This window comes from Penicillium digitatum, chromosome 2 (assembly GCF_016767815.1).
Source record: "Penicillium digitatum chromosome 2, complete sequence".
NCBI classification, from domain to species: domain Eukaryota; kingdom Fungi; phylum Ascomycota; class Eurotiomycetes; order Eurotiales; family Aspergillaceae; genus Penicillium; species Penicillium digitatum.
Genome location: NC_089385.1, coordinates 3,742,490 through 3,759,801, shown reverse-complemented (window position 1 = coordinate 3,759,801; position 17,312 = coordinate 3,742,490). Strand labels below are relative to the sequence as shown.

General features: G+C 49.1%; 8 protein-coding genes across 8 annotated transcripts; 4 read left to right on the top strand and 4 right to left on the bottom strand.

The window, feature by feature from the left end:
• Positions 1-61: 61 nt before the first annotated feature.
• On the top strand, positions 62-862 carry Pdw03_7355 (2,4-dihydroxyhept-2-ene-1,7-dioic acid aldolase, putative; the record flags this gene model as incomplete). The annotated part of the gene is made up of 1 exon (XM_014678491.1): positions 62-862. The coding sequence occupies one exon, from the start codon at positions 62-64 to the stop codon at positions 860-862; it is 801 nt and encodes a 266-aa protein (XP_014533977.1).
• A 465-nt stretch (positions 863-1,327) lies between these two features.
• Pdw03_7354 (YjgF/Yer057p/UK114 family) lies at positions 1,328-1,816 on the bottom strand (the record flags this gene model as incomplete). Its single annotated transcript, XM_014678492.1, has 3 exons — positions 1,328-1,552; positions 1,625-1,698; positions 1,765-1,816. The coding sequence occupies 3 exons, from the start codon at positions 1,814-1,816 to the stop codon at positions 1,328-1,330; spliced, it is 351 nt and encodes a 116-aa protein (XP_014533978.1).
• Positions 1,817-2,576: 760 nt separating this feature from the next.
• Pdw03_7353 (Gibberellin 3-beta hydroxylase, putative) lies at positions 2,577-3,962 on the top strand (the record flags this gene model as incomplete). Its single annotated transcript, XM_014678493.1, has 4 exons — positions 2,577-2,822; positions 2,882-3,007; positions 3,072-3,660; positions 3,718-3,962. 4 exons carry the CDS (start codon positions 2,577-2,579, stop codon positions 3,960-3,962), a joined length of 1,206 nt encoding a protein of 401 aa, XP_014533979.1.
• Positions 3,963-4,620: 658 nt separating this feature from the next.
• Positions 4,621-5,519, bottom strand: Pdw03_7352 (3-ketoacyl-acyl carrier protein reductase, putative; the record flags this gene model as incomplete). Its single annotated transcript, XM_014678494.1, has 3 exons — positions 4,621-4,892; positions 4,971-5,401; positions 5,464-5,519. 3 exons carry the CDS (start codon positions 5,517-5,519, stop codon positions 4,621-4,623), a joined length of 759 nt encoding a protein of 252 aa, XP_014533980.1.
• A 2,392-nt stretch (positions 5,520-7,911) lies between these two features.
• Positions 7,912-10,276, bottom strand: Pdw03_7351 (Armadillo-like helical; the record flags this gene model as incomplete). The annotated part of the gene is made up of 2 exons (XM_014678496.1): positions 7,912-9,894; positions 9,944-10,276. The coding sequence occupies 2 exons, from the start codon at positions 10,274-10,276 to the stop codon at positions 7,912-7,914; spliced, it is 2,316 nt and encodes a 771-aa protein (XP_014533982.1).
• A 287-nt stretch (positions 10,277-10,563) lies between these two features.
• Positions 10,564-14,275, top strand: Pdw03_7350 (Filamentation protein (Rhf1), putative; the record flags this gene model as incomplete). Its single annotated transcript, XM_014678497.2, has 5 exons — positions 10,564-10,569; positions 10,667-10,790; positions 10,844-11,170; positions 11,228-11,835; positions 11,891-14,275. The coding sequence occupies 5 exons, from the start codon at positions 10,564-10,566 to the stop codon at positions 14,273-14,275; spliced, it is 3,450 nt and encodes a 1,149-aa protein (XP_014533983.2).
• Positions 14,276-14,575: 300 nt separating this feature from the next.
• On the bottom strand, positions 14,576-15,385 carry Pdw03_7349 (NADH-ubiquinone oxidoreductase subunit B17.2, putative; the record flags this gene model as incomplete). The annotated part of the gene is made up of 7 exons (XM_014678498.1): positions 14,576-14,624; positions 14,690-14,827; positions 14,895-14,958; positions 15,027-15,104; positions 15,165-15,171; positions 15,256-15,276; positions 15,335-15,385. The coding sequence occupies 7 exons, from the start codon at positions 15,383-15,385 to the stop codon at positions 14,576-14,578; spliced, it is 408 nt and encodes a 135-aa protein (XP_014533984.1).
• Positions 15,386-15,486: 101 nt separating this feature from the next.
• On the top strand, positions 15,487-17,236 carry Pdw03_7348 (CDP-diacylglycerol-glycerol-3-phosphate 3-phosphatidyltransferase; the record flags this gene model as incomplete). The annotated part of the gene is made up of 3 exons (XM_014678499.1): positions 15,487-15,774; positions 15,831-16,183; positions 16,234-17,236. The coding sequence occupies 3 exons, from the start codon at positions 15,487-15,489 to the stop codon at positions 17,234-17,236; spliced, it is 1,644 nt and encodes a 547-aa protein (XP_014533985.1).
• Between the last annotated feature and the right edge of the window lie 76 nt (positions 17,237-17,312).

Sequence of the window (17,312 nt, the reverse complement as noted above, 5' to 3'; positions counted from 1 at the left end):
CCCTCCCCCAACAGACAACTCCAGAAAATCACCTCTGTCTTCTAATCCCTCTCAAATCACAATGGCTTACCCTACCGCTCTTACAACCTCAATCGACAACTCTCGATTGAGGCTCCTCAACAAGATTAAGGCTGGCGAGTTCCCGCTCATGACCTTCATGGCCATCCCCTCCATCCGCCAGGCCCAGATCGTTGCCCTGACCGGTCTCGATGGTATCATTATTGACTGTGAGCACGGGCACATTGGCGACGATGCTATGCATAACTCTGTCGCTGCTATCTCCGCCCTCGGCGTCTCCCCGGTTATCCGCATCCGTGGCCCTGCCCATGATATTCTTAAGCGTGCTCTCGACACCGGTGCTCATGGCATCATGGTTCCCCAGATCAACAATGCCGAAGAGGCTGAACAAATTGTTGCTTCTTCCAAGTTCCCTCCCCAGGGTGTGCGCGGCCAGGGCTCCGCCTTCCCCGCAATTGCCCACGGCCTCACAACCCCCGAATATATGAAGTCCGCCAACGAGACCATCATCACTATGATTCAAATAGAGACCCGCGCCGGTGTCGCGAACGTCGATGCTATCTGCGCTGTGCCAGGTGTGGATCTTGTCTTTATTGGTCCCAACGATCTTGCCCAGTCTCTGCTTGGATACACACCTGCCCGCGGCGATGAGCCTGAATTTGTTGCTGCTATTGATAAGATTATTGCTGCTGCCCGGAAACACGGGAAGTGGGCTGGCCGAATGGTCAACAATGGTACCGCGGCTAAGGAGGCTCGGGAGCGGTACGACACCGTCGCCGTTACCGGGGACACCAAGGCAATTCAGAACTGGTACATGGCGGAGTTTGAAATTGCTCGTTCATGAGAGAGCATTCAATTTTATGTTCACGATAGACTTTCATCTGTAAATTTTCAATAGACAAATTCAAAAACTTCATCTTTTTACATCCAATGCAACTTCAAATTTGGGGAACTTCCGGTCTAGCTAAATTAAGTGTCTTGGCTGGACTTGGGGAATTAAAAAACCACTAGCCATGTTCATCTCTTATAACACATTCCCTTGCTCGTTCATCTAGTTAAGCAAAAATGGAGAAGGATGTTTCACTGATTCGTCTATATAAGGTGCTCAAGCAAAACCTCAATCAATCTGCTTACCTGCTTTCAACTCCTTGTAATACGTGCGCACTTTTTGTCATGTCTAGTGAGATGCTACTTAACAATTATCTACACTAATAGTTACTCCACTCTATCTAATAATGGCAACCTGATGCTCTGTTCAAAAAAGTTTTCGTTTTCGTCTAAAGTCTAACATTTCTCATAATTTTATAATTTAAGCTTGAGCAATGCACTCGATCTCAATGACAGTGCCATTTCCAGGGGCAACCGCTTGGAGGCATGAGCGCGATGGCATGGGCTGTGGAAGGAAATCAATGTAGGCTTCGTTCATAGCGGCGAAATCCTTCATATCGGCAAGGTAGACATTGTACTTGACAACCTGCTCAAGGGAAGAGCCAGAGAGCTCGAGGACCTCCTTCAGGTTTTGCAGAACGGTTCTCTGTGTAAAGGCAAAAAAAAAGAGTCAGCGAAAGCCTTACTACCCGATGAGTACTTGTGCAATTGAACTTACAGTAGCCTGCTTAATCTCTCCTGTAGCAGTTTGGCCGGCACAAAAGACGAGCCCGGGAACCTTGACAGCAGGGCCTTAAGAGTTTGGTCAGTAATCTTTTTTTTAGAGAGACTGAAGGTGTTTTGTATGCCGATACTCACAGTTGTGGGGCTTGGTAGGGAACTTCTCGCTTGAGATGAGTTGACGAGACATCTTGGTGGGTGATGAAAGTATTGGGGCTTTTGATGGTGTAGTTTCAAGAGTGTGTCAAGAAGTTTGAAGTTCACAAGCACTAGTCATTGAGCTTGTTTAAATTGCCTAAGCTACTCCTCACACCTCTCCATCTGAGCTTTCTTGCCAATCAAGAAGAGGGGCAAATCTCATTATTGCAATGGAGGAGCAGTGTTTTCTTAGTCCTAATTTTATCCCTTATCTGGAGGGAGGAGTGGGAGGAGCACTTTGGATTGAGTTGTCGATTGTGGCCATTTTTCTCAAAAGGCTTATCAGTGCCCAAAAGTCCCACCTTGTGATCGAGAGTGACCGCATGGCCGCAATCGCTGCTTGTGCTCATTTCCCGCGGGTGTAAATCGTCTTCCAATATGGGTCTAGCGCAAACCGTATCGTCGATGCTTAAAAACATGCACGCCAAGGCAGAGGAGCTCCCGTTTCATAACAAATGATAACAGACCAGGAAACATCGGGGAAATGTGGGGAAGTGTAACAGGGAGCATCCAATACTACGATGATCACGCCAAACATTTGGCGGTTCACTGGCAAAGATCGATAATCCTCCTGCTCTCATCTGATCTAATCCAAAGTGTGCCATACTCACCTCCCCGGATATCGGATACAAAGATAGGGCTCATGTCTCATCACTTGAGTGGTATATAAAGATATAGAATTCGATCAGATAACTTTTCTTGTATTGTTCTCGCCGATCACAACATTGTCCCTTTCGTGTACATTGATAACCATGCCACGTTCTGCCCCCTTCAATCCTCCTGCAGCTGACCTGCCTGGCAAACCTTTTGTCCCAACATGGGTTCCTCCACCCGTCACTCAGCAAAAAGAGAACTTTGCTGAGCTTAGCTCCATTGATCTTTCTTTGTTGGACTCGGATGACCCGGCCGTTGTTGACAAACTTGTCCAGCAGGTTAAGGGTGCCATTCGTGATGATGGATTCCTTTTCCTCGAGAACTATGGAATCTCCTTAGAGCAGGTAAGTCTTGATTGTCGAAACATATTCAAGACCAATGTCGCTAATAGATCGTTCAACAGCTCCACCGCCAGTTCTCTCTCGCACAGTATCTATACCAAAACATTAGCGAAGAGGACAAGGAGCGCCTCCTTTTCAACCCTGAAACTGGTGTTTGGTCTGGTTACAAGCACCCATACGGATTCAAGGTAAGATGCCCTTCTTCCTGCATCAACCGACCCTCTACTGACGCCAACTTTTTTTTATGATCAGCGCCAACGCGGACCCGAAGACGGCATCGAACAATTTAACTGGTACAAACCAGACTGGAACGACATCAACCGTGTACCCACATGCCTTCACCCCTTTATGGATGAGATTGAAGAATTCTCCAACTATCTGACCAAATCCGTCAACCGCCGCCTCCTGACTCTCTTCTCCCGTGTTCTCGAGTTGCCCGACGACTATCTCTGGGACAATGTTCAGTCGCACGGTTGCCCAACTGGTGAGGGTTACTTCCGCCATGCACTTTTCCGTCCGGTCCAGAAGAAGACCGAAGAGGCATCCAAGGGCCTGCGCATGCACGGTCACACCGACTTCGGTCTGACAACACTGCTTTTCTCTGTCCCCATCTCGTGTCTCCAGATCTGGGGCCGCGACGAAAAGTGGTACTACGTTCCCTACAAGCCCGGTGCGCTTGTCATTAACATCGGTGATACCCTGGAGATCGTTTCTGGCGGCCATTTCAAGGCTACGCGTCACCGTGTTTACAAGCCTCCTGCCGATCAGTTGAAGGAGGAGCGTCTCTCTCTGGTTCTCTTCAACAGTTCTGTTGGTGATTTGCGCATGGGTCCTGCAACCGGTTAGTAGATTGAGAGATTGAGATCAAATAAGGACAATGCTAACATCCCCTTGATAGATTCTCCCTTAATTCAGCGAGTGGGCTGTGTCGAGGAACAGGGTGTCTACAAGGAGTTCAAGAAACTCACTTCCCAAGGAAAGCTGGTGCCTACCAACCGACAGTGGCGTGAAATCCAGATCGCCACCGCAACAGATCCCACAGATCAAGAGCGCAACAGAGTTGGTGTCGACCAGGTTCTCATCGATGGCAAGGTTATGCACCAACGAGAGTACATGGGTGTCAAGGTTGTCCTGCCCGTTTGAAGGTATAGTGTAGGCAATGACTGGAAATGTTTGTTGTTTTGATTTAATTACCCCTGGTTTTTCTGGATGATTTATGCCAACAGATTGTATGCAAGATGCAGATACGTAGCGTTTCAAATTTATCAGCTTTTTGTATTCATCTATTCGACACAAGAAGTGTGGGATAAAATGCCTAGCTGATTGTCCGGGTGCATAGGCTCGGTGGGTTGCCATGGAATACCAAGCAATCCCTGATTGTAAGCAGAACAGTCATCTGCGCAGTATATGCTTCTTGCCACCATTGAATTAATCCGAAAAGACCAAGCAAAGACACATTGGTATGTTGCATAACTGTAAAATCCAAAGACAATCATCGGATAATCAAATTCCTACAGAGGCTGTAGATGTGGCCGATTATTCATTGGCTGTTTTGATACGCACTGATGAAATACTACCACAGCTGCTCTCCAGACAAGAGATGACCATTGTGTCTTATTTCACATTGGAATTTGCTCCCGTCTTCACAGGTAGCATTTCAAAACGAAAATGTTCAATCTCAGTTTAGTGACGACCCAATAAGGAATTTACAAAACAGCATAGTTTATTGTTCACGGCATTAAAAGATCAACAGCGTTGTTGAAAGTCAAAATGGGTTAACAAATTGTTCTAATTATGAAACCTATTTCAATCCCCCAGCTAGAAGGAGACTTTGGCCAGTCATGTACCCAGTCTTCGCTAGCATAGTAACAACGTTCGCTGTTTCTTCGGGACTTCCTAGCCGCTTTAGAGGGATACTCTCTACCACTTCGGGGAAAGCAGCGGCAGAGGAAAGCATGCCTGTATCACCAATCATAGCTGGGGCGACGTCGTTGACACTGATATTGTATTCTGCCAGTCGGGTGGAAAGGTTCCTCATCATACCAGTAAGACCACCCTTGGAGGCTGCATAGTCTAGAATAGGGAATTTGAATCAGCAATTGCCTTCAATAAACAAAAGGGCAATCCAACAAGCGTAGTGGATTGACTTACGACAGCCGTTAATTCCTCCACCTTGAGCGGCGATGGAGGACATAAAGATGATCCGTCCCCATTTCTGGGCCTTCATATGCTCTACCACGCCTTTGACAAGAATGAAGGCAGCGCGGAGGTTGATATTCATGGTGTAATCAAACTCCTCAAGCGAGATGTCCGACACGTCTGGAATTCGCTTGCCATATCCGGCGTTTGATATAAGGATATCTGGTCGTTGGCCATGCTCAACATCAATTTGTTGGAACATGGCCTCTATTTGATCGCTAGACCCAACATCGACCTGGTGGATGGAAATGCGAAGCTTCTGTGTGGCGTTCTTGGAGTGTATCTCTGCGACAATGTTGTTCAAAGCTATCAAATTGGTCGAGTATGTCAAGGCGAGATGAACTCCATGTTGTGCCAGTTGGTGTGCGCAAGCTGCACCGATTCTAAAATCGGAGAATTGACGCGAATTAGCTTCATGTCCTTTTATTAACGGTGTCATGCGTACCCTCCTGATGCGCCAGTAATCAGGGCCAATTTACCTCGAACGTCGTTGAATGCCATTTTTGCGACAATGAGAAGTGCAAGTATGCTAATCCGGCAAAAAGATTAGAGCCGACATGGAAGAAGCCCGTGATTGAACATTGTGGGACCCCAATGTTACCCCGCTGGTGTCGGTCACTCCCCCTTATCAATAGCCGTTCCTGATGATCAGCCTGCACCTCAATTGCCGCACATGAAATGGTGGTTTTTTCCATGAAATAAGAAAAGTGGGTGGAGTGGGTTTGTCAATGAGGGAGCTCCTCCCAACGCTTTCATCGGCAAAGATAGATCAACAGCCCTAGAGCTAGATAGTGACGAGGCTGTCCAAATTCAACCTCATTATCTTTCTGACGTGTCAATTCTGATTTCGGCATTGATGTTCCATTCTGTTTTACTTTTTCGAAGATAGTCGCGTTCGTGATGGTTTTGGTAAAGGAAACGTGGTTGGATTGTGGCCTGAGGCACAAACAATGACTGCTCCACTGCACGTGATGGTTTGTTCTTTCGAAACAAACTTCACTCGCATTTGCGTATTCTAAAATCCCCAACAGATATCCAATCAGATACTCAGTTCGTCCCGAAGATCATCAATGATGTTGATTTTAGGAAAGCATTAATTCCTCTAATATCAAGTCAACAATTTTCAGCGCATCCCAAAGTGCTCCGTACTACTGAGGCATTACAGTAGCGGCCCCATGTCCCACATGGCCGATCCCCGCTATGGCTCTTACAAGGATCTGGCCAAGAATTATGAGATGCGACTAGATGCCCTTCTAGAACTGGGGATCTTTAGGCCAGTTTTACTCTATCACGTTGTCATCCTCAACATTTTGCCTTTGATAGGTCTGGTTATTCCTCGCAGCAAAGGCGGACAATTTTTTCGAAAGGGACTTTTCGTCATCTGCATTGCAATTGCAATCGAAATATTCAAAAACCGACGAGCGATTATCGGAGGTAATGGCTATATGCTTGGTCTGATTACCGCGTGGTGGTTGGTATGGAATGCCACGTTGTTTGTACTCACAGACCTTGAACATGATTTCAAGCGCATTGAACGGAAACCTGTCGATATCAACTGCCAGAATGAGCCCAAAATTGAAACTAGGGCCGTCAAAAAGTCGCTCGAGTCGCATAACTTAAGATGCACACAACGGGAGAGCAACCTTTATATTTGGCGGTCATATCCCGAAAACTTTTGGCATCGTCTTGAATGGTCTGCTGGACTGCTCTTCAACCTGAGGGGACCAGAATGGAACTGGCGGGCTTCCCATCTGGGTCCTCTTCCACGACCAATTCACGACCAATTGCATTCAGAATTCGTAGACAGAATCAACGCACATGATCCCGCAAGTGAAACCTCTACATATCCCAGCGGCAAAGACCGCCTGCAGGCTGCCTTTCGGAAGTTCTTCATATCTTATCTTGTGCTGGATATCTTGAAAGTCATAATCCTGATGCCAGATCCCTACTTTCGAGGCCTCACTTCAGCTGAATCACTGTCACCATTTCCTTTCTTCTATTTCACAAATCTCACATTACATCCTGCCATAGCCCGGCTTTTTCATCGTTTATACAGCGCCATAAGTGTGTATTTTGCTCTCGAGCTGGTGACATCACTGAATCCAATTTTCTTCCTGGGGCTATCTCTCGCATTCCCTAACGGGGCTAAGAAGCTGACAGCCGCACCGTTGGGTGCTTCATGGCTGTATTCTGATACATTCGGGCCATTCTTCACCCCGATCCTTGACGAAGGATTGGCGGGCTGCTGGGGTCGTTGGTGGCACCAAATTTTCCGCTACGGATTTGTAACTTCAGCACGTTGGATTCTATCCGTGCTTCCGGCTGGCTGGGCTTCCCATCTGCAGTTCCGTCGTGTAACGTACGTGATGGTGGCTTTCTGTCTAAGCGGCTTTGTACATGCCTGTGGAAGCCACACCCAGATTGAGGATACATCCCCCGTGTCCGGGACATTCCTATTTTTCTCTTTGCAGGGTGTTGCAATCATGGCAGAGCAGGTTTTCAAGTCATCGATCCTTCGAAAGTCGCCCTTTGCTGGTACACCGAGATGCCTAAGACGAACGGCAAACTTTGTGTGTGTATTTTGTTGGTTGATGCTCTCAGGTGGTCTTGTAGCGGATGACTTTGCGAGGGGTGGCTTATGGTTGATGGAGCCTCTTCCAATCAGTCCACTTCGTGCATTGGGATTTGGGCTACAAGGCCAAAGTTGGTGGTGCTGGAATGAGCCATGGTTCCGGTATTGGAGCGATGGTACATACTGGGGGAGTGGCATACGGGTGTTGTAAAATTGATTGAAACAGGCATTCAGGTTAATTTCGAGATCCTTGAAGTCATCAATTGCATGTGCATGAAATAATTACATGATCGATCATTTATGAAAACACAATTACATCGTCTATCCTTCCATTGTGACATCGTCATCCTCTTCATCAGTATCCGAATCCATGTTCAAAGTGGGCAATTCATCATCGCTGTCATCAACAGCCTCATCTTGAGCCTGAAGGGTCATGGCAGTGGATGCAGTGGACAGCTGAGTCGAAAGCTTTGGGGCCTCGGTCTTGGTAATTGCGGAAGCTGGCTGCGAGAAAGGCTGTTGGCTCGAGATGGTAGGGATAATTTCGTCGAATCGCGCCTTTTTGGTTTGAACATCTTGCTTTTGCGGTGTTGGCTCCTCAGCCGTGAGTTCCTCGGTGTAGGTCCGCTTATGGAAAGTAGGGACAGGAGTTGCGGCCTTCGAATGGTCTGACTTCGGTACTTGCAGGGGCACTGGCACAGGTTGCTTCAGGAATTCGGCAGTCTTTGGGGCGGCGTTGTATGAATCATCGGCCATGTCCTCGTCTTCTGCTTCTTCGTCTTCATCAACATAGGCGTCAAGCTCGGGCGCGGTCATCAGGACAGGCATCCTGGGGCGAACAAGGGCCTCCACCTCCATCTGATCAGCATACGGCCTAGTCAAGAATGGAATGATGCTCGAGCCTGCTCCACGACCCTTGACTGCCGGGACGGGGTTGAGTACGCTAGCAAGCATCGCGTCCTTGTCGGATGTCAAAATGATGGAGCGGTCCATCTCAGCCCTGATGGAGGGCGGTACAAGCTCAGCGGGGATGGAAACGAACACTGCCTGCAAAAATGCAGATGCATTGTGTTGAATGTCCAAAGGCGGAGAGTCTGCTTGTACCTGGCGGGATTTCTGAAGATCAGGGTTCAAAAACGCGTCCGCATTGGCTGTCCCTTGTCCACCCTTTGATTTTGACTTAGAGTCAGAGCCCGGATTTCCGGTGGAGATTCTATCTCCAGTTGATGGCAATAGATCATTGCAGCAAGAGCGCAAGACATTAGTCAAAGACACCACGCTCTGTTTCGTCATCGCAGGTCCATTCACCAACACCAGAGAACGAAGCAAAGCATAGACTGCCGAACGTAAGTCTCTATTAAATTGTTCGCCCTTAAAAGTCCACACAGCCTGCTCTAGAATAGTCTGCGTTACCGAGGTTGCGCTGGTCGCCAAGATACCGACAACATTGGAAAGCAAGTCCATGCATGCAATGTGAATGCGAGGCAGCTCCATCCAAAGTCCCTCTCGCTCGTCACGACTAATTTCCTGGTTGAACTGAATTCCAGATTGAGACGATACGGCGCCATTGGGCGGAATGGTGACAGAGGTAAGTCGGGAGGTTAAATCGAGGATCGAGCCCATCGGAAGCGCAACTGCAGCTGCGGATGGCATCGAGATGAAACCAGAGAGAATCTGCAGAAGTGCAATCAACCTATCCACGCCCGAGTGCAGTCCATTCCAACCTGGAAGACCAAGACCATCCGGGCCGCCGTCCCCAATTTCTTGGCTGTAGTTTGGCCGTGTATGCACCAGAGACGCATCGACAGACTCCCATTGCTCTACGACCGCTCGGAAAACGTGGTCTGTGGTTCGGTGGATAGACAAAATCGTCGCTTTGCAATCATCTTTCCATCCAGAACCCGCCTGATCCTTGGGTGCGCACTTGTGGAGACAGACAAGCAGCTGCTCAGCTGCGTCGATCACTTGATCCGGGAAATAAGCAGGCGAAGAAGAACCAATTACTTCGGCGAGAAGAGTTCGGAGCTGGGCACCGAATGGACGGAAGATGGTGGTATGTCTTGGGATCAATTCCAGCAAGGCGTGAAGGACTATTTCCATGAACGGAGTGTTGGGCTTCGGTTTTCGGACTGAGCCCGACGGAGTCTTCGTGATGGTAGAGACCAAGTTCAAGGCGGCGGTAATGAATCCCGGAAGTTGCGGAGTTGTGATCTCACGGACAAGTGTTGGATATTGGTATGTGAGGTGGAAAATACGAGTTAGTGTGACGATACACATCTTTCTCGTGGAGATTGGATCGGGTTTCTAGAAACGCATCAGTCACTGGAATCAACACGGATTACAGGTTTCATACCGCGAGGATGCTTATCAAGCTGCGAACAATAGGCTCATAGCCGCGCAGGATTTCCCATTGACCAGCTTCGACTGTAGCTTTCACTAGAACAACGGCGGTCCATCTTCCCTCAACACTGCGGTCCTGCAACAGACTCGCCAGTCTAGTCTTCAATTTATGGATCTGAACAGCATTATCGGAATCTGATTTGCCAGATTTCTGAGTTTGAGGGGTAGAGAGCAGCTCTGCGCAATCGTTCAATGAAGTCGCAAGGAACGAAGCTATCGAGGGTAATTGCTCGACTGGAGTGGTTATCAGGCGATGCGTGACGGCGCGCAAAGTAGTGGAGGACATGGCGATTGGAACGGACCTATAAAACAGGTCTAGACCCAAACAGCAGTCCAAATGAAAAAAAAAAAAATTTAAAATTGAGTACAAAAGAATGTGAGAGTCTCATTGACAACTTTTTTTTCGCTCAGAAAGCTCGGACCAACACGAACCGTCAGTGTTAAATTACCGTCACGTACGTACGTAATCCCTCTCCACCCCTGGACGATCATCGGGCTTCAGCCTAAAGACCTCGGGATGTTAGCAAAGCTTAGTTCTTCTTCTCCCTTTTGTTATCGTTCACCTCCTGAATCATGGCTGTAAGTGTCTGTCTTGTGTTTCCTTCAACATGTGCTGTTTATATTTCTTCCAAATCATTGATACCACCCAGTATTTATGTTGACACGTGCGAACCAGGGGGGCAATGCCGAGAAGGGGCAGGGCTACATCGCAGCCTTAGACCAGGCGCGGAGTCAGGGAAAATGGGATGACCTCCCCGAATTGATTCGAAAAGTCACAAAACACGCACCGCAAAGGACTTGTACGCAATCGGCCCCTAGTTTCTTGATCTCAGCCTAACCGAGCTGTCTCTAGGCCTAATCCAGACCGCAACAGCGGAATCGCGTGTGATTGCATATCTTCAACAAAAGTCCTCCGGCGACTCATCTTCTTCCTTACCGGGTCTCGTCGAGCTGATACCGGCCCTGTTGATGACAATTGAGAACAGTGACGGATCACCACAAGAACTATTTCAAGCACAGGTCTGCGTGGGGTGGATACATTGGGCTTTGGACGATCAAGGACTTTCGGTATCGCGCCTTCCTAAGGACTTCGCGGCAACACTTGATAGTTTGGCCAGTGGAGGGGAGCAGCCTACTTCGTGGACTGAGGTCTGTTTAGTGAAGGGATGCTACATAAAGGGTATGTTTACTTGTTTGCTTCCGAATGTAGCCAGCTCTGGATCTGACAGTAACCTAGCAACCGCACAATCCACCGTTACGGACATTAATGAGACGCTGGAGACATTTACATCTCTAATCCCGTGGCTAAGCGGCGGCAAATTAGCCTCAATCACCACCTCGCAATTCTTGGACTGGTCCGAGACACTTCTGGGCAATGGTGCTCTTCTAGCCAGCAATGAAGTTATTAAACACATGCCCTATTCGGATTCTCGGCATGCAGATCTTGCTTTTCAACTGCTAAGGCTGTGGGCGGCTCATCCTGCCGTTAAACAGGGGGGCTCTGCTAAAAGCCCATCGAATGTGTGCCTGGCTCCCCGATCATCCGTATGGGCTGCTTATTATAAGTTGCTCACAGCGGCCTTACGGGGCGAGCTTACATACACGGGCCCCAATGATGGACCGGACCGCCCACAGCTCTCCAGTGAATTCCGCCGAGTAGAGACTAACTACGAACGCAGTTTTCTCTCTGAAATCTTGTTTCCTACGGCCAGCTCGCAGAATTCCCAAGTCGAGGAATGGGTGGAGCAGGTGATCAGTAACTGGCAAATCTTGTGTGGTCCCGAGTGGCAGGATTCGGACGTCGGCGAAGGAGGTCAGGATGAGGTTGGTCGTAATGTTTTAGAGGTGAGTCCGACAACATATCCCATCAAATCTCGTGTGCTAATAATTGTTGTCCTAGATACTGTACCGAGCAGCGGCAAAGACCTACCACTCTCATTTGGTACTCCGACGTCTCTTCCATGTTCATTCTGCTTTAACGGACTTTGACCTCGCTGTGAAGGCGCTCGATTCCTACATCGAAATCGTCACTGCAGCCAAAGAAAGGGCAGAGAAGTCTGCCGAGTCAGGAGAGCTGGAAAAGGATGAAGTTTTGCTGCAGACGCTCTCCGAAGGAGTCATATTATTGAGCTGTTATGGCTCGCTTGAAGAGGCAGAAAAGGCCCGAGATCTGACTGAAATGATTAGAGATTATGTTGACAAGCACAACACACCTCCCACAAACGGCCAGATCAATGGCAACTCCGTCAAAGTGCCAAACATCCCTCCCTCCGTTCTGGCCTCCTCCTACCGAGCCGTCGGTGTTGGACTTGCTTGCTGGGCAAGCTGGACTCCTGCGAATGAATCACGCGATGAAATCAGAGCCGATGCAATCGAATACCTCAAAAAAAGTCTTGCTCCGGAATTGGGAAGTAGCTTAAGCTATTCCTCACTTTACACACTAGGCCTTGTCTTGGCCGAGAACAGAGATTTGGACACTGCAATTGACTATGTCAAGTCAGCTCTGACGCCAAGCAGTTCGTCTACTGCGGTATCTGATGATCTTTCCAAAGAGCGTGACTTAGTATCTCTGTGGCATCTGCTTGCGCTGCTGCTGAGTGCGAAGCAAGAGTTTGAGATTGCTGGACGTTCATGTGAGGCTGCATTTGAGCAGTTTCCCCGAGAGTTGTTCTCAAAGAGTCATCGCGAGCGACGTTCAACAAAGCACTCGCAAAACCCCAACCGGCGCCCGGTCGTTAGCAGATTGCAAGGCAGAGAAAAAGAAGGCATTATCCAAACTCGCATTACGCAGCTTGCGTTCATCGAGCTCTTAGAAGGACCCGAAGCTGCTGTTAACCACAGCACAGAATTATTGAGTCTTTTTGGCATTCTTTTCCAAGACTTGAACCTCGAGGCTGGAGAGACCCAAGCCAAGGCAGACCACCTTGTACCACCAAAGAGCTCTGCCGGAACTATCAAAAGCATTCGGGGAAGTATTTTCGGCCGAAACAGAACAAACCAAATACCAGATCGCCGTGCTGATCAGAGTGATCAGAGTAATGGTTCTGACTCTGTTGTTCTCGTTCCACCCACCCCGGCTATTCCCAATGGTCTTGTGACGGATGCCCCATCAGTTCAAGTCACGGGTGAAGACCCCCACAACCGTCAGGGACGACCACCAACAATTGGGAGGGCAGATTCCAAGAAATTGAAAAAGCGAAGTTCAAGCTTTCATAAAAACGAGAGGCCGCGCGTGGAAGAGCCTCCGCTTCCTACTGCGGACGAAACATCCGCCGAAGAGGCCGATTTGGCATTTTCTGGCAACACATCACCGGAGTCTGCGATCCATATTACCCAAGGCAAACAGCCACTGCCGGCGATGGCACACAACATGAATCACAAAGATCAAGCTCCCCCCGCTGGCCATGAGGAACAACCCCCTACGCAGGAAATATGGCCCCCAATCAGCCACCGTTTCGATTCTCCCACAAGCGCTGTCACGAAGTTTTCTCTTGCTCAATCCCAGAAGCATGCCTTGGGTCTTCTCATTGAAATATGGCTTGTAATTGCTGGTCTTTATCGCAGAGCGTCTCTGTTCGACGATGCCCGTGAAGCTTGCGAAGAAGCCTCGAAACAAGCCGCGCGAGTAGAAGCACTTGTTGCTTCACTTGAATCCTCAGCTCGTTCTTTTAGCAAGCGCGGCTGGGGTGCTTCAAAAAGCTCTGAGGAGCTCTGGGCCGATGTCTACGCGGAACAGGGTCTCTTGTCCCAGGCTCAATCGAGCCCTCATCAGGCCATCAGGCACTTTGAGGAAGCGCTGCTGCGCTACCAAGACCACCCAACAGCGACCATTGGACTTGCCAATCTTCTCTTGGATATTTGGGACCAGAAATTGACCCCAGAACCATCGAATGCTGACGTGGATCTTAACGTCTCTCGTCTGTCATTGCTCTCGGAGACCCCGAAGCCCCAGTCCGCGAAGGCTATCTCGACCGACGATCTCAAGGTATCAAGCGATATCAAGAATGTGGGCGCCGAAGACGCCCCTCTATCTGCGCAAGAAGTCGAGCCTAAGCAACTGCATCGTCTCGCGGCCCGCGATCGCGCCTATGGGCTTCTTTCGGCGTTGACAAAGCTCGGGAGCTCCTGGGACAACTCCGAGGCTTGGTATGCGTTGTCGAGAGTATATGAGGCCGGTGAACAGGTCGAAAAGCTGAAAGAAGTGCTTTGGTGGTGCATTGAACTGGAGGACCGACGGCCAATTCGGCACTGGTCTAACATCGGCTCCGGTGTCTATGTCCTCTAATCAACACAACAAAATCCTGCATCTTCTTGTATCTACTTCATTTGCCCCCCTCTGGCAACTGAACTTTTTTTTGAACGAGATACCTTGTTTATACTATGAGGGTTATCACTGTTACTATAATTTCCTTGAAGCGCAATTTTGAAAACCGACTTTCTTTGTAAAAAAAATAAAAAACTACGGGCAAAACGACTTTATATACATTTCCCAAATCGACCAATGAGCTGCCAGTGGGCAAAAAACGGGGGAAGGGATCAGTTGGACAACAAGACAAGTGGATTGATTCTGCTACTGCAAATAAATCTACCGCGGAGCAGCGGTGGGAGTCCAAGCAGTGATCTTGGGCCGGGTGCTAGAGCGACGTTAGGCTATACACAGGAAAGACTGAAATGTTGCACAAAAAGGCATTGCACGTACGTGGAGTAAGTCTTGAATGCAGCGCGGCTCATAGTTGGGTTGGCGCGGTGCTCGGACAGTTCCCAGGGACGGAAACCGGACTGCATGACCTTGTCGGCGGTTGGGGGTCCGTCAACGGCGTAGGCAATCCAGGCGTGCCTAAATAGTGTTAGTTCCATATTGTCATAAATGGATTTCCAACCCAAATTTTGAGAGAAGCGTTTACCAGCCAGGCTCAATGTGGGATGTATCGTATTCGGCCTCCTTGTAGTCGACCCATCGTGTTCGGACTGAACAGGGAAGTACCATTAGAACTTCATGTTTCAATATGGCAATGTGAGTGGAAGAGTATTCTTACGGGGCAATTCCTGCAAGTTCTCAAAGTATTTGTTTCCGAAGCCGTCGATTCCGATCAGAGTTCCGGCCTTGGTATCACCTGTGAGTGCGTACATTGTTAGTGGACTGCTGGGCAGATATTGAGAGAGTGGCAACGTACCAATGTTCTATACCACGGCAAATAGGGATATAGATTAGTCTCGAGCTAATTCAAATGACCTGCTGTTCCGGGGGAAGCGTCCGTAACATACCTGCATCTGGTGGGCGGCATCCTGTACAAGTGTGTTAGCAACCGAGTTTCTATATATAACAGATCGCAGTTAAACGAACCTTGAAGCCGACCCGGCGAAGGTTGCGCAGCGTCCTCAAAATCGTCGACATCTTTGCTGGTATATTGTGCTAGAGCGAATGGGGTGCGAGAGATTGGCGATTTGAGGTTGCAAGAGGGTGGTGTGTTTGCATTGTTTGCACCGTGCTCTACCATGGATGTCCCGATTCAGAAAACCCTCGACCTCGGATATTTAGACATGTTCGGTCGCATAAGAGGGCAGACGCTCCGTGACGCTGGGCGTCGCCCAGTCGCGTGTCGGAGACTGTGTGCTCGCCAATTTTCTGCGCATACAGTTCCAGGCGCTACGACTGCAGCATCCGCTCCTTCACCTCTAGCAGCCATCACCGCGGAGCTAGACCGTATTGCTCCCCGATTCTCGGTGCCTGCGTCTCAGATTCATATCATTGACTCTCCAGCCAATTTTTACTCTACGTTGAAGGTGTGTTCCACACTATTTTTTTCGAAATAGTTTGGTGCTAACTCCCAGTTCCGCAGAATAAAATCCGCAATGCCCGGCGGCGCATTTACCTCTCTACACTGTACATCGGCAAGACTGAATACGACCTTGTCGACACCTTGAGCCAAGCTCTCCGCGGTAACCCAGATCTGAAAGTTTCAATTCTCACAGATGCTCTGCGCGGTACACGAGAGACTCCGAATCCTTCATGCGCATCACTTCTTTGTTCTTTGGTTGAAGAGTACGGACCCGAACGAGTCGAGATTCGGATGTTCCATACTCCCAATTTGACAGGTCTAAAAAAGAAATGGATCCCCTCCCGCATCAACGAAGGCTGGGGCTTGCAGCACATGAAGTTGTACGGGATAGACGATGAGATCATTCTGTCGGGGTACGTTATCTGCGGACCGGCACAATCGTGGGATACTAATATATTTGCAGAGCAAACTTATCTGAGGAATACTTCACCAGCCGTCTAGATCGATACCATGTGTTCGACTCCAAGGTGCTGACCGAATACTACGCTGGAATCCACCATGCAATCTGCAGTCTTAGCTTCCAGGTGCTGCCGGACCCTCGAAACAAATCTAGCTATATTTTGGACTGGCCCGCCACAAATAAATTACCCTCTCCTCTTGATGATCCCCAGAATTTCATCGCATATTCCTCGACATTCTTGAGCCCGATCATTCAGGCTTCTGATAACAAACCTCTACTTCCCTCCTCATCAAGTCAAACCTACGTATACCCTGTGTCGCAGTTTACTTCTCTCATGCAACCTGATGACACTTCTACCGAATACCCTGCCGTGACGACTATTCTCCATCTCCTGTCGAGCTCATCAGTCTTTGCCGGTGCCCGCTGGCTCTTCACAGCAGGGTACTTCAACATGCACCCTGTTTTTTCCTCCCTCCTAATTTCCAGCACGACCACCGCTACGAAGACTCCTACTACCACGAAAGGCACCGTTCTGACGGCCTCGCCCTGGGCAAATGGATTCTTTGGTTCTTCTGGAATCTCGGGGATGCTACCAGCCGCATATACACATCTCTCTGCCCGCTTCCTTGATCGCGTCGCCGAGGCACACGCCACCGAATCTGTTAAACTGAAGGAATGGCGCAAGGGCACTGTTGGTACGCCAGGCGGATGGACCTACCATGCCAAAGGTCTGTGGATTACACTGCCGCGCGAGGAACACCCCAGCCTCACGTTCGTCGGTAGCAGCAACTACACGAAGCGCAGCTACAGCCTTGACCTTGAATCCGGTGCGGTGGTCGTGACGAACGATCCAGGTCTTAAGCAGAAGCTGGGTGAAGAGACGGAGCGGCTTCAGAAAGATGCCAGCCCTGTCTCGAGAGATGACCTGATGCGAACTGAAAGACGAGTCGGATGGAATGTAAGACTTTCCATGTGGATTGTAGAGAAGGTTGGCGGCGCCTTCTAAGTCTCTTGTTGGTCTTTTGTATAGATCTTTTTTGAAAGTAATAGCGAATCTGTAATATACTAGGTATAGATTGATG